The sequence below is a fragment of the Diorhabda sublineata genome, chromosome 3 (assembly GCF_026230105.1).
Source record: "Diorhabda sublineata isolate icDioSubl1.1 chromosome 3, icDioSubl1.1, whole genome shotgun sequence".
In the NCBI taxonomy this organism is placed as follows: domain Eukaryota; kingdom Metazoa; phylum Arthropoda; class Insecta; order Coleoptera; family Chrysomelidae; genus Diorhabda; species Diorhabda sublineata.
Window position 1 is genome coordinate 36507903 of NC_079476.1, and position 15060 is coordinate 36522962.

The 15060-nt window shown below is 32.0% G+C and overlaps 1 protein-coding gene and 1 long non-coding RNA gene across 5 annotated transcripts in view; both read left to right on the forward strand.

Moving 5' to 3' along the window:
* Positions 1 to 8900, forward strand: part of LOC130441868 (retinoic acid receptor RXR) — a 28508-nt gene extending 19608 nt beyond the window's left edge. For all 4 annotated transcript variants that reach the window (XM_056775690.1, XM_056775688.1, XM_056775689.1 and 1 more), the window contains 6 exons: positions 2701 to 2805; positions 4226 to 4424; positions 4486 to 4694; positions 6730 to 6863; positions 6947 to 7130; positions 8567 to 8900. In XM_056775690.1, the coding sequence (XP_056631668.1) occupies positions 2701 to 2805; positions 4226 to 4424; positions 4486 to 4694; positions 6730 to 6863; positions 6947 to 7130; positions 8567 to 8633 (898 nt within the window). In that variant the 3' untranslated portion in view covers positions 8634 to 8900. The remainder of the gene's footprint in view (positions 1 to 2700; positions 2806 to 4225; positions 4425 to 4485; positions 4695 to 6729; positions 6864 to 6946; positions 7131 to 8566) is intronic.
* Positions 8901 to 11073: 2173 nt separating this feature from the next.
* On the forward strand, positions 11074 to 14227 carry LOC130441510 (uncharacterized). Its single transcript, XR_008909622.1, has 3 exons — positions 11074 to 11155; positions 12256 to 12373; positions 13866 to 14227. It is a non-coding gene; the product is annotated as an uncharacterized LOC130441510 (long non-coding RNA).
* Positions 14228 to 15060: the final 833 nt, after the last annotated feature.

The following is a 15060-nucleotide window of genomic DNA, read 5'->3' on the forward strand; positions in this document are numbered from 1 at the left end:
ATCTCGTATTTTATTCCTTAATTGTTTTAGAGCCTATAGAGGCCATGGGATCTGTTTTCAGTATGTTTGTTTTACTGATTGGATGTCTTCAATCAGGTTACTTCGAATTAATTGATTTCATTGGATTTCCACGGAAACGGTTTGCTCGATTTCTATATACGAGGTCTGATTATTAAATAACGAGACTGCGCGCCTCTAGGGCGCCCTAGATGGATACGGTATTATAGTATTTGTGCAGTAGCGGTTTTAAACAAAAACCACGTATGACGTAAAACAGGAGCAACGTATCAATCTTAAATTTCTCCTTAAATTGAAAAAAACTCCGACTGAGTTCTATAAATTGTAGCGAGAGGCCTATAGGGACAATTCTCTATGTCGTGCGCGTGTTTTTGAGTGGTGTAAGCGCATTAGTGAGGGCCGAGGGTTCCAGAGGGTCAGACTGTCAACCAGACTTACTATTTGTCAGTTTTGGCAACACTGCGAGAACGAGTTCGTAAAAAATGACCAGATTTTGCACCAGGACAATCTACCTGCTCATAACGCGCTATCTGTTAAGCAGTATTTGGCCAGTAAACGCACTCCAGTGCTCGTACACCCGCTGTATTCACCAGATTTGGCACCGTGCGACTTTTTTGTTTCCGAAGATGAAATCTACTTTGAAAGGGAGCCGATTTCAGTCGATTGAAGCGGTAAAGCCAAAAAACGGCGCTCACCAAATAAGACTTCGTCCGGAACAATATGTTTATTATATTGACCAAATTATTATTTGTGGAATTTGACCTTGATTTTTACGTGAGATAACTTTCATTCAATGTTTTATTCTTTCTTTATGTCAATAAACTTTCCATTTTGGCAATTTTCATTTCCAATAATCTATTATCGTTAAACAACAATTATTAGAAAAATGCATAGCCTAGAGACTGTTAATGATCTGGTCATAAACGAAAAATTTCGAAAAATCAATAAGTACATCGCCTTGAAAAATTCACACACAATGTTTAATCTAGTGAATTGCTAACGTACTATAAAAAATAGCTAAAAATATAGGACCTTGGGGTCTTGAATGTTGGATTAGTTTTCTAGATAAAAAACTTGCGATGTAAAACATTAAGAACGTATACCGGAATAAATTTCGTAATAAATTTTTAAATTTTATATTTTTATAAAACACTATTCATACCAACGTATTGTAACAAGATGGGCTCTTCACTTAGTTAGGTTATTCCTCCATCCCTGTAATTTTTCCTTTACCTATGTAATTAATCGTATATTTTGGTAGCGTTCTTGAAATATCTTATTACAACGTATTCTCCCTTGTCTATCTTTCCATTTTAACCCCATCTTATTTCTTGAAGACGTGCTTCGTATATAGTTCATCGTCATTATCACCGTTTATAAATTTTTTGTTTTCGTGTGATTTTTTTATTCTCTCTTTTTGCTCCTTGCCCTTTTTCTTTGATTCTCCAGTTTCTGTCGGTATTTCTTTGAATTAATCTTTATTTAATTTCTCCACCTTCCATTCCTATATTTTTTTTGTACAACTGCCATGAAAGTGCCACTTTAAATAACAGTCAACAGTGTTAAAAGTGATTGTTTACGTCGAAGCGTGTTAAAAATAATTTATAACGCGTTTTTTTTATTATTTGAATCTTAAAATTCAGTTTTAAGTTTAATGTCATTCCAAATTCGACTATATTATAATCAAAATATTGTTATATTCTTTTCATAAACTTGTTTACTCACAAAATAAAACATCACTTTTAAGCATTTTTATATTTTAATTCGAATTCCGCGCTCTAGAAAGGGAATCTTGAGAGGTTATGTTGGTAACACCGATCGAGACTTTGGTCTTTGAATTTTTGAACTTTTGAATTTATTCTGGCCATCCAAGAAAGAAGTTTACACTTTTAATACAAATATCATACATTTTTGCTCTATTTTGATAATAAAATAAGCGAATTTGAATGACATTGGACTTTAAAATACATTTCAATATTCAAATAATCACAGTCACTTTTAATGGCAGGTGTACCAACAATACTTATCCTCTCTCATAACCTCCTTATGTTATCTACATTTTCAACCACTTTAATTTGTACTTCAAGCTTTGTCATGACAGTTTTGAAATGTTATAATATCCTCATTCTGCAATTCCATGAATCATCGGGTTACAATATTCTCGAGGGCTCTTCAGAACAGCATCCTCGATACCTGCATAATCAAGGCCAAGTTACAGGGAAAAGAAGAATAATCTCTGAGCAATCTAAAAAGTCAGCTGATCTACGACAAACCGGCAACCGTGTATAAACAATTGAATTACCTGCATGTACCCATGTTGTTTTTTTTGTTTCATAAAATCTTTTTAGATCTTTGTTAGGGAAAGCTTTAGGTGGAGGCGCTTCAGTCAGATTCCTGCTCATTTTCCACAAGTTTCCAATATACTTGCGTTTCAGATTATATTTACCGCATATACGTTTTAGGGAGGAAGTTTCGCCGTTTGTAAGTAGCAATTCTTTAAAAAGCGAGTTTGCAATAAAAGTGTGAATAATTAGGTCTAAAATCGAACATATAAGTTCCCGAACCACACAAAACCGGCAAAAGCATTTGTTCACCCCATAGCGGTTACTTTTAAGTGGATATCAGCTGATTTTGACAATTTGTTAGATTGCTCAGTATTTTTTTGCAATATTTATATTTCAGTTGCGAAGGATGTAAAGGATTTTTCAAAAGAACTGTGAGGAAGGATTTATCGTATGCCTGTAGGGAAGAAAAAAATTGTATAATCGATAAAAGACAAAGAAACAGGTAAGTGTTACAGTTACTATCCATTTTTTTTTTCATTAGCTTCCAATTCTGTTGAAAAGTGTATTAAATTTTTGATTGTACGCCGGTGTATCGTTCGGAGACCGCATAAGCTTTTATATGAGTGGAAGAGCTCCTGCTCTTCTTAGTTCTTGAAATTTTCAAAGTTTTGGCTGTTAATATTCATACTGAACACACTGTTTACACTACCACTACACTCACACAATTACACTAGTTTATTTACTGTTTACCTTCAATCTCCGAAGACGATAACTTAGTTATCGAAACGCGCGTCAGGCAATGTAATTGTCAGTTTTGGTATAGTGGTAGTCTAAACAGTGTGTTCACAATGGTACTCGGTGATATCTGACTTTGGCAATTTCTAGTATAAGACCAGTTGCACTTTTAAATAAACAAATGCATATCGAAAGAAAAAAAAATCTTGAAAATTTCGAATTATATCAGTTTACTTAGTACTAATTATCTAATAGCTCCGCAGTATTACTTACACGTATGATAATTTCAAAAGGTGATTCCAAAAGAGAGCTAAATCAGAAGATCACTATGTCTACTCTATAAATCTTAACACACCACTCAATAAGTCGTGTGACTAACTAAGAAAAACACATTTTTTGCCAAAAATCGATTTTATTCATCTGTAATCTCCAATACAATCATTCCAACGCTTATTTAACCTCTCGAAGCCGTTCTTGTAGAAGGATTTATCTTTTGCCTCAAAATAGGCTTCAATTTCAACAATTGCTTCTTCATTAGAGGTGAATTTCTTACCGAGAAGCATTTTTTTGAGATCAGCGCATAACCAGTAGACACCGGGGGACGGATCTGAACTATACGGTGGATGAGGAATTCGAAATGGAATTCGTTCAATTGAACCATCGTTGCCATCGACTTGTGAATCGGTGCATTGTCTTGGTCAAACAGTGGTTTTCTCTTCGACATATTATTAAGGCCGTTTTTACTTGATTTTTGCATTCAAATAATCCAACAACTCTATGTAGTATTCGCTATTGATTGCTCTCCATTGTGAAGTTAGTCGATAAATAATATTCCGTGTGCATCCCAAATTACTGAAGCCATAACCTTCCTAGGTGACTGTTGTGTTTTTGGACGTAGAACATCGGCCGCAGATGATCGTTTTGAAGAGACTGATCCATGTTTCATCCTTTGTCACATATCGACGCAAAAAATCTGATTTATTACGTGTAAACATGGCCATATACTGCTCTGAATCATCACCACGATTAAACTCACCAAACCAGTAACACATAGTTGGTACTTCATAGATTTGACAATGGTAGCTCCATCTGTGGGTTAGTCACATGACTCATTGAGTGATGGTATACCTATTCCTTTGATTTATTAGTTTTTAATTTAAAATTTGGCTGTTGGTATCTAATTCTAGGTGTCAGTATTGTCGATATCAAAAATGTCTTGCAATGGGCATGAAGAGAGAGGCTGTGCAGGAAGAAAGACAAAGAACAAAAGATAGAGATACATCGGAAGTAGAATCCACTTCAAATATTCAAACAGAGATGCCTATAGAAAGGCTCCTAGAAGCAGAAAGAAGAGTTGAGGCTAACGATCCGGCCGGTTCACTTGATGTAATTATTGTTTTTACGAAAATCCCAAAATTTCTATTAACAGTTGGTATTTTTTTTTCAGAATACGAATATCTGTCAAGCTACAAATAAGCAACTATTGCAACTAGTCGAATGGGCCAAACTTATACCACACTTTACCTTACTTCCAGTTTCAGATCAAGTGCTGTTGTTACGAGCGGGATGGAATGAACTTTTGATAGCCGCGTTTTCCCACAGATCTATACAAGCTCAAGAAGGGATCGTTTTAGCTACAGGACTTATAGTTAATAAGTAAGCATATACCGATAATGAAAATGAGACATCTATTGGCAATTGGCAATTTCGATTTGATTAGTTGAATAGTGATTGAGAGTGATGATGATAAAGATGTGATTTGGAACTAAAAAAGGTTAGACTAGACAGTGAGAACCCTTGAAAACGAGTTGACTGGTAAATCCCTAGACCAAATTGTTTTAGGCGAGCTACAGCTTCCTTTGGAAAGATGTGTAGAAATTGGAACCGATGGATGCTCGGTTATGGTATCAGACAACATGGTTGCTGTGAAAGAAATCCAAAATACATCAATGATATCTCGTTACAACCATAAATTTAATTCGAGTATTTGCCAATCTATTGAAATAGCCATCATTGAAAAAAAAAATGAAGTCTGGACTGCGAGCGGGCCAAATAAATTGCGTGATTTGAACCTGCGTGATTCTATTCTATCCGAGCAGTGAGGGGCCGTGCATTAACATGCATAAAGGTTGAGTCGTATCAAAGAAAAACTAGGAATGGTTTTAAAAAATATACGTCCCCATACCATAATTGATCCCACAACAAATGGAAATTGCTGGTCAATACAAGCTTAAGTATGTCTCTCGTTTTGTCGTCGCCACACTCTTACACTGAGTCCGTAAGACAGAATCGAGATTCATCGGAAAACAATACGCGATCTCAATCTCCTATTATCCAAGAAAGGTATTCTCGTGCAAAATTCAACCTGGCATTTCGGGAAAACAGCGTTCCAGTAGCTCTATTTCGAGAAGATGATCCAGCAGCATGAAGTCGCCTTCTAATTTCCACTCACTTTCGAAGAGAAACTGCCGTGACCGTTCAGTTTCTCAAAGCACTAGAAACGGTCATCTCTAGCTGTAGTCCTGCCTCGTCCCGAATTAAGTCCTCGCTTAAGCAAACAATTCTCTTAGTACCGCTGGATGCCTTACTCTAGAGCCTTACACCAACGTTTCTCGCCGTTTCGCGCTGAACACGGCCATCTTCTAAAGCAGCTACAATACACGACCGTGACAATACATTCTTTTCTTTTTTTAAACGAGCTCATATTGAAGGAAAACTCAAACGGTGAAGTGATGAGTTGAGAGACGTGATGTAGCTTTACAAGTCGTTTCAACCTTATCTTCAATTGAAGAAACCTTGGATGAAGTAAGTGACTGGAAGGATAAAAAGCAGCAATTCTATCAAGGGCTTTGTGTGACACTGTCTGACGCGCGTTTCTATAACCAAATTATCGTCTTCAGAGACGCGCGACAGACAGTGTACTTGTGAGTGTTTCGATAACCAAGTTATCGTCTTCAGAGACTGAAGGTAACGTGCGTCAGACAGTGTAAATGTGAGTGTTGGTTCCAAAAATTCCAATTGAACTGGCAAAGCTGCACAAGTAGTAAGAGATTCAATCATTAATTTAGAGACGAGCAGATCAGATACGAAATCTCATTTTGAAAATATTTTGTTGGACGTTAAGGAAATTGCTAAGTGTATGTGAGGATTTGACGATTAGATTTTTTTGGAGGCTTTCAAATTGCTCGTACTACTTTCTGAGTCCATCTTGAAATGAACAAATGCTGAATTGATGGAACCCTTCAATGCTTCATCAATAGGTTCTTGTATTTATCAAGTGGTAATGAAACTAGGAAGTTAAAGGCAGAAGATAGCTTACGTCAACTAAAGTGGAGGAATGGGACATTTAGCATTGGCGAAATCCTTCCAAGCATTTCAACAATTGATGCCTTAAATGGCAAGAAATAAAATAATTTTAGAAAAATATTCAAAAGTTTCCATACCATAGAATATGTATTCTGTCCGTGTGTACCTTGTAGAAATAGTTGCTAAGGGATGTTCTGATGCTCATAACTCAGAGAAAGTTTTCAGCATAATTCCCTACAATTTTAGCATAAAAAACATATTGATTTTTTGAAATTTTCACAGCTGTGTTGCCCCTTAATTGTTAATGGGGACAGTAAATTAATTTTTGAGTTGATCACATCATGAATTAATTTTTATTAACGTAACCTCAATTTTATTTCTGTAGGACAACTGCTCATTCCGTAGGGGTTGGTAATATCTACGATAGGGTATTATCAGAACTTGTAAATAAAATGAAAGAAATGAAAATGGACAAAACAGAATTGGGATGTCTTAGAGCCATAATACTTTACAATCCTGGTACGTTATTATTCTTATTTTTTTGCACTGTTTTTTTGTAATTATTTATAAAAATCTTGATGATTTGGTCATTTCTTTTTAAGACGTACGTGGTTTGAAATCAGTACAAGAAGTAGAAATATTAAGAGAGAAAATTTATGGTGTACTGGAGGAATATACTCGTACCACACATCCAAACGAACCTGGAAGGTTTGCAAAACTATTACTTCGTTTACCAGCACTGAGATCGATAGGACTTAAATGTTTGGAACATTTATTCTTCTTCAGGTAATTCTAAACTCAAGGGGTAATAGGGTTACATAGTTCTTCAATTCATAAATTGTAAAATTTGAAATGAAAATTCCGAAACTTTTTTTTTAATAAAAATTAATTCAATATAAAAATTCTAAATCATCCATTCAGTCTATTTTGTGTTTCCAATTTTTTCAAGAAGGCATCTAATATATGTAGGTTGCGTTTTGCTTTTGAACTTCTGTCAAAATTTTGATCATTTTCAACAAATTTGTCCATAATTTCAGTGTGGTCAAACTCTTTTTGACAAACGCCTTCCAAAGTTCTTTTTGCTTTTGTTCAAACTCTTGCTCTTACTTAAATCTGGCCAAATGTTCTTCCATACTCCTTTCAAAGATCTTTCAGTTATCTAATTCCAAAAAAGGATATAATGCCTTGGTCCACTGGTTGAATTAAGGCAGAAAACCACTTCCACTGGAATGCATGTTGTTAAGTCTGATAAATTTGTTGGTTGCTTGTAGCGTTATCAATTAATTGTAGTGCCCTTTGTTCAAGTTTTTTAATAACAGACGGGCATAAATTTTCAGTGTACCAATCCTGGGAAATTTTAATGGTTATCAATAATTTTTTATTAGATTCCCAAATTACAAGTTGAATCCGATATGCCTTTAATCGCTCTTGGGGTATTGGAACGATGAGCTAGTGGTGGTTTTAATCTGAAACCTCAGTTTGCGTTACCACCCAGTAAAAGTGTTGAGCGATCTTTCGCAGCTTCAAATCCTTGTGCTCGTTTTTTTTTCGCGGGATAGAAATTTTCATTTTGGAATTTTTTTTCATAACAAGCCTATTTTATAAATATTAAAATCAATTCTGAAGGATAGTTTCTTTGTTGAATTTTAACCTACTGAATCTTGGAACAAACCCCCTTCTCGAAATAATCTAGTGAAAAATTCATAAAATTACATAACAAAAACAAACAATATAAAAAAAATAAGGGGTAATAAATAGAGATTTTAGTCGAGCATCAAGGCAAGTTTTATAGTATTCCGAGTTGTTGACGAGTAGATCAATTATAACTTATTATATCATAAAGAAAGCATTTTTCGAAAAAATATGTACAGACCTTATTTTGCAAATTTTCACGTTCCACAAATTTATTCATACATATTGTATTGAAATTTTGTAATCTTTTGTAAGTAGCGTTCAAAAACTGCTCGTACACCAAAAATCATTTCTGTTGGTTTTAGTATCAGGTTAAAACCCTTTGTTCTTAGACTATATATTCGGTATTTTTCAAAGAGATTCTTCAAAAAAATTATAGTATATAATTAAATATTGATATTAAATATTTTCATAGTTTCAATACATTTTATCAATTTTTTATAACAAAAAAATTATAAAACACTATCCTAACCCTATTCCCCCCCTAAATCTTAGATCCGGATGTAGTATTAATTTGTTTTGTTTTTTAGGCTAATTGGAGAAGTATCTATCGATACTTTTTTAATGGAAATGCTGGAAAATACTTCGGATTTATAAATACTATGTTAACAGACTGGCAATATTGGATATATTGTACAATGTCTAAAGTTCCGGATTATATTTGTGTTATTTGTTGAGTAGAATCCTCTACACCAGTGTTACATTGAAATATAAATAAATCTACGTTAAATTATAAATGAAACTTCTTTCTTTTAATACTAAATTTTACATTTGTGTTATAATAAATGTTATATAATGATTTTATAAAAATTCCAGATTTAATGATTATTAGTATTAATGTAATAAAATATGATCATTAAATAATAGTAGTTTTATTCTTTATTGCAGAAATGAAATTTTGAATTCTTTCCCAGAATTGGTAAAAGTACAATAATTTCATAAATTCGAATCAATATCCTTGCTAGGTTCATCAAGTTATCTTATCTTCAGGATAACGAATGATGGTTGACCATATTCTTTGTAGTAAAACTACTATTTATTATGAAAGAAAATAATCAATTAAACTTGGTTTCAATAATCCGACTACCTATGATGCTTCACAGTCGCATTAATATAAGACAAAAATTAGGTAATTCAAGACGATACGTTAATGGAAGGGAAAATAATGAACACTTAACTATATGATTAACAGATCCTATTGGTTCCCAATGAAAAAGGTTGTATCTCTGTCTGGTTAGGTGAATTGCAATATTGCCTAATAGGAAATTATCATTTCAGAATAGTTAGCATGCCACAGAATCTCTGAACTGGATTTTGAGTATTTCTAAATGTCAGATTAATTAGAAGTTTCGCATACTTTTCGAGAAATAGTAAAAAACAATATTTTCATAAATTCTTATCAATATCCTTGCTAAGTTCATCAAGTTAACAACTGAAGTTCAAAGTACCCCCAGAGCGCCGGTGACGTTTAAACCGAAGTTTGTCAGTATAAAATGTAAAAAAGGTATCTGTAGTTTAATCCCACGTTTGAGGTTCCAACTCCACTTGTAACATTGGGCCTAAAGAAGAACTGATAGTAAAATAATTAAAAAAATGATTCTTTTTGTCTGAGAAATTTATGGTGAAATATTAGTAAACAAAGAATGAAAAAGAAATTATTAGAACATTTTATGGTTAGAAAAACTGTAAATGCCAACTTTTATAAGAAGAAATCGAATTTCCAGATCAATAATTATAAATGCGGGACTCTAGGACGTGCTTCAAATTCCAGGATGAGTAAGAGCCCTTCTGTGTCTCTCGAAATGGTACCAATGTAAATATTGGTATAAATCATATTTCTTCACCATTTCATCAGGAAATTCAGCAAAAGGAATCTAATTTGTCTATTCTCTATAACTTAACTGTCACTTTTATCAGCATGTATTTATACTGTAATGTTTTTCTTATTCATTTACACTCTTTCTGTTCGTGGAGGAAATTAATAAACACAGTCTCTTACGTTCTCAATTTTTTACATACTACGAGTATAACTACACTAATCTTATAATAATTCATTTGTCACCATCACTTAAGTAATTTATTTAAACTCTTTGACTACTCTGCTAATTGTTTCTGTTCACTACGACTATTTATTTAAAACTAACTGCATTTACACAAATCACTTATATAACTAAATAAAATTCTACAAAAAAAATAAGTATACTTTTCTAGAGATTATTTATAAGAAATACTGTAAATAAACCGTCTGCTATTGAAAAAATTAGATACAAATATCCATCAAACAAGTTCCGCCATTTATAAAAAATGTGAAATTCGCCGAATTTTTAAAATTCCGTAGTAGCTAGAGAGGGTCGGTTTAAGGAAACATTTTGCGAACTTGTTCGTAGCAATAGTTCTTTATCTATCAAGACACAGACACAACCTAATATTATATACTCGACACAACTTACTGAAGCACAAACATGCTTTGTTTCAATCTTTTTCGACAGCGTTGCCAGACGTAAGAGCGTTTTCGGTGTTTTGCCGATTTCTCGAGACTAATTAACAGAAAACGAGATTGTAGTATCTCTTGTAATTATTGGAACAATTTTTTGAGATACAGGGCTGTAGATGTTATTTACTGCAAAAAAGTCCTTATTTCTATATTAGGTAAATTTCTTTAATAAAATTACCCCACGTTATAATTCACATTGGTCCTCTGATCAAACTATTTAAATAAACGAAAAAAGAACGAGGTATCGCTTAAAACATACAGCACAAACTTCTAGTTAACTAAATTGTTGAATCTAAACAAAAAGGCTTAAATTTTGAACAATTTTTTCATTTGTATCGATTACTGTCATCGATGCGTACCATTAGTTGTTATACATATTTTCTATAAATATATTTGATATTGTTTTAGACGATTCTTGTTTAACGTATTTATCTTCTTAAAACAAAGTTTACTCATATGAATAGTTTATGCAGCATTCAAATTTAGATGTGATAAAAATTAATCGATTCTGTCATGTGTCAAATATTGAGATTAAATATTTTCAGTAATGGCAATACTGCAAACAACTATCAATGAATTCTTTCACTTTTAAGTTGTGAACTGAAGAGGAAGGGCATAATCACGGGTTAGTCGTAAATTTTATGTATTTATCATTACTCAATTTTATAATTTGTGCAATAGAGATTGTATTGGTAATATTTGAGATTAATGTATTAAATTCAATTCAGTAACTGTTTTAAGGTTATGCGGAAACAATCTTGAACTTGTAGGTAGTAGTTATATTTAGTCAATTTTATGTAATAGAAAAAATAGATCCATGCACCATGCAGTTTATTGCATTGAATAATAAATTTTATCTAATTTATCCCTAATGAATAACTTGAAGTATCTCTAGATAGAAAGAAAATAGGTTACTCTTGAAATTTAAATAATAAAAAAATGGTATGAAAATAGAAGGACACGCATTATTTAATCAGGTGCTTTTGGAATTTCGAGGTTTAAATTTTTTTTATTTGTTACTCATTCACTGCAACAATTTCAAAAAACAGTTTTGCTTACTCGAAGATATAACAGAAATAAATAGAAATGACAGAAAATTTTTATATACTTTTATATATTTATTTGGATTTGATAGATAATGACGGTGGTAATTATCTACAGACACTAAGTTATTTCCTCTAGAATTCTCTCCTTATGTCATTTATTTAATTTCTTCTTTGCTGTTTGTTGATTTTCTTAATCTTAGTTTTTCTCTGATTTTTTTCATATTGCGGCTTTTCATTTTTTGATTTTTAACCTTTCTCCATCAGTTTTAAGAGTAAGGAGTGCTTCTGTCTACTTCTGTTTATACATTTTCCATTATTTTATAAGGAGCACTAGAAATGTTTGGGAAATATTATGAAATTTACAAATTTTCTAATTTTGTGATTTATCTAATTTCTTTTTTGTTCTTGGCAGATTTTATTCATCCTGGTTTTTCTCGCGACACTTTTCTTCTTATTCTAACTCCTCATATTTTGCTTGTTATCCTTCCATCATTTTCAAGAGTATTGAACGCTTCTGGCTACTTTTGTTGATACATTTTCCAAATTATTTTATAACGAAGACTAAAAATGTTTAGGAAAGATTACTAAATGTATAGAGGGGAGAAGTCATTTTGAAAAGGTATTTTAGTTTTTATAAACTTGGTTATTGTAAAGTAATTAAAAACATATTTAATTTTAGGTACAGGAGTGCGTGATACTAAAAACAACATTTTGAAAGTATTTTCAAAACAAGTATGTTGAATTTACCAACAAGAATATTCCACAGTCAAATAAACTTATTTAGATTATTGACAAAGGTAATTTTTTAATTATTAATTCTTTTCAAGTGTACATGCAGAGCTTTTTTTTATTATATTTATAATTATCAAAATTTCAAATTCAATATGTTTGATAATAAAATAAACTTATTCTCATTAGTTAATTGTACTTATTACGCAGCATTATTAAATAAATTAATAGTGATAGCTACTATTTACAAAAATAATATATTAAATCAAATTGTATAAACAATGACAAACAAATAAATTAAATGACTTGTAGAAAATATCATTTATGCATATACTTTCTGCTTATTGATATATCTGGTGAAAAGACAAGTTTACATTATTCTTATCGTTTATTGCTCTAATTTTATTGACCCTTAAGACACATGGGTGTAAGTTTATATTTATTGAAGGGGTCATGAGTATATCATGTGAATGAAGAGGAAGTCCAAGTGATAACGATTTTGTAGTAATATACTGACAATTTATTTTGTCTATAAACATAGAATAACCTTGGCATTGGGACTAAAATTGTTTGGTAATGTTTTGTTTCTGAATTGTTTGGATTTTCTCAATACTGTAAGGTATAAATACTTCCAAACTTTGATTGGAATGACGAGGAGTCTTTTAGTGAAATCAACTTTGTTTCACTACAAATATATGATTAAGACAAGGGAGAAGCTTAAGTCCATTATTATTCATCATATTAATGGACGAGATCATACAGATATGCACCAAGTTGATTGAAAAAATATGTGTGGTGCATCCACAACTACAAAGAATTGACATCAGCGAAGGAGCATTTGTAGATGCCATGATAATAGCAAAGAACTAAAAAGAGTTACAGGAAAATATTGAGGTGTGGAACAAAGCAGTAATAGACATGGGTAAGAAAATAAACACGAACAAGATAAAACCAATGGTGATTGGGGAAGAAGAAACCAAGATAAATATAAGAATCGATACAAAAACTCTGAAACAAGTTAAACACTACCAATACATAGGAACAATGAGCCTGTGGCTTATACGACAATAATCACATTCTAGGCTAATGTTACATAAATAATTATTTTATAATTTTATCACGTAAAACACTACTAAATATTTACAATTTAGTTCAATACTGTATGAAATGGAAACTTAACAAAGATATTTAGTAGTCGTGGATAAAATATTCTACTCACATATAATGAGTTAATATTCACTATTCATAATAAACTTCACTCGTGTATAATATACTATTTTTGATTAATGCCTAGTGATTAACATTGTGGTTAAAATATTTTTATGTCACAAGTGCATTTTTGGTTAGAATACAAAGAGCTGAATGAATGTCTCAGTTTGTCATTTAATTTGACCCACCACATCAAAGCGATAACAGATAATATCAGCTCAATTTAAAATAAAACAGATCATTTTAAAAAGGAAATTTATTATTGTCTTAAAAATGATGTGAAGTGTGTGGATGTTTGAGCTGAACTTTTTATTGTTATTTCCAATATCTCATGTACAATGTTTGTTTTAGCACACTCCCGGTAACCGTGGTGATGACAGAATATTCACACCCACAGTATTCTTTGCATTAGGATTAGGATTTGGATTACATGCTTACAGCGTGTCACTGATGTTTAGAAAAGACCGTCATAATGTCACTTCTGATTAGAACTCTTATCAGTTTTATACAATTGTATTTTTTTTTATTTGAAGAAAAGCATAGTGTCCTAGCATATATTATGTTTTAAATTTAAGATTTACTACTCTAAATTAGGAGTAAGAGTAATTTACAAATTTTTAGTGAACATAAATTGAAAGTAATATCATTTATAGGCTTAATTTTGCTGTTTTTTTCTTTATGTGTGCAATAGAAATAAAATATGTCCTATTAAACTTTGTTTTTTCTTATATTCCATAAAATTGGGGCGTTACATTCTCAAATACTAATTGACACAAACCAGAGAATTCTAATTGTGTTCAAACTACAAGAGGTGAGTCCAAGATCTAGTGTTGGAATATTAGACGTGTAACCATTAGCCAAATAGTTTAATGTATGGGTCTTGAATTTAATTTTGGTACATAATATTGACAATGAAGTACCAATAATACTGATCTTCAAAATTGCAGTTTCACAGGGGACAAAAAACTTTTGAAATTTATATTCTTTAGAAGAAAGTCTCTCAAAAAAGTTCACATTTAAAAAGACAATTTCAAAAAGAGTTATCTAGTTAATAGAAAAAATCTTTGTTACATATTAAAATTCATTACTAGGGAATTTGATTCTTAAAAATAACATCACCCAAATATAAACCGTTGCCCTCACGGCATTCATTTAATCTAGCGGTTCTGCAGGTATTATCCGGGAAGGCTGGGAAGTCACTTTAGGTTCGAACATAACCTCAAAGTAAAAAGTGTTTAGTGGTATTAAATCGAGATTGCGTGGAGGCCAACTTATGTCACCTCTCCTGGGCTCAATTTGCCTTGGCAAAGATCTATTAGACGCGTGTGAAGTTGCTCATCCTACTGGAACCATGTTCTTTGATTATAACCATTAAAATTTTGCAGTATAGAATCTGAATTCATTGTGTGTTCTCTTCAATCTTCAAAAATGAATTGTCCTTCATAGGGCTAAGACAGTTTAGCTGAATTGCAGAGCACTGTATTTAATTCCAAAGGATGGGAATGAAATAATTCTAGTTTAAAATTAATCATATTTTAATTAATAA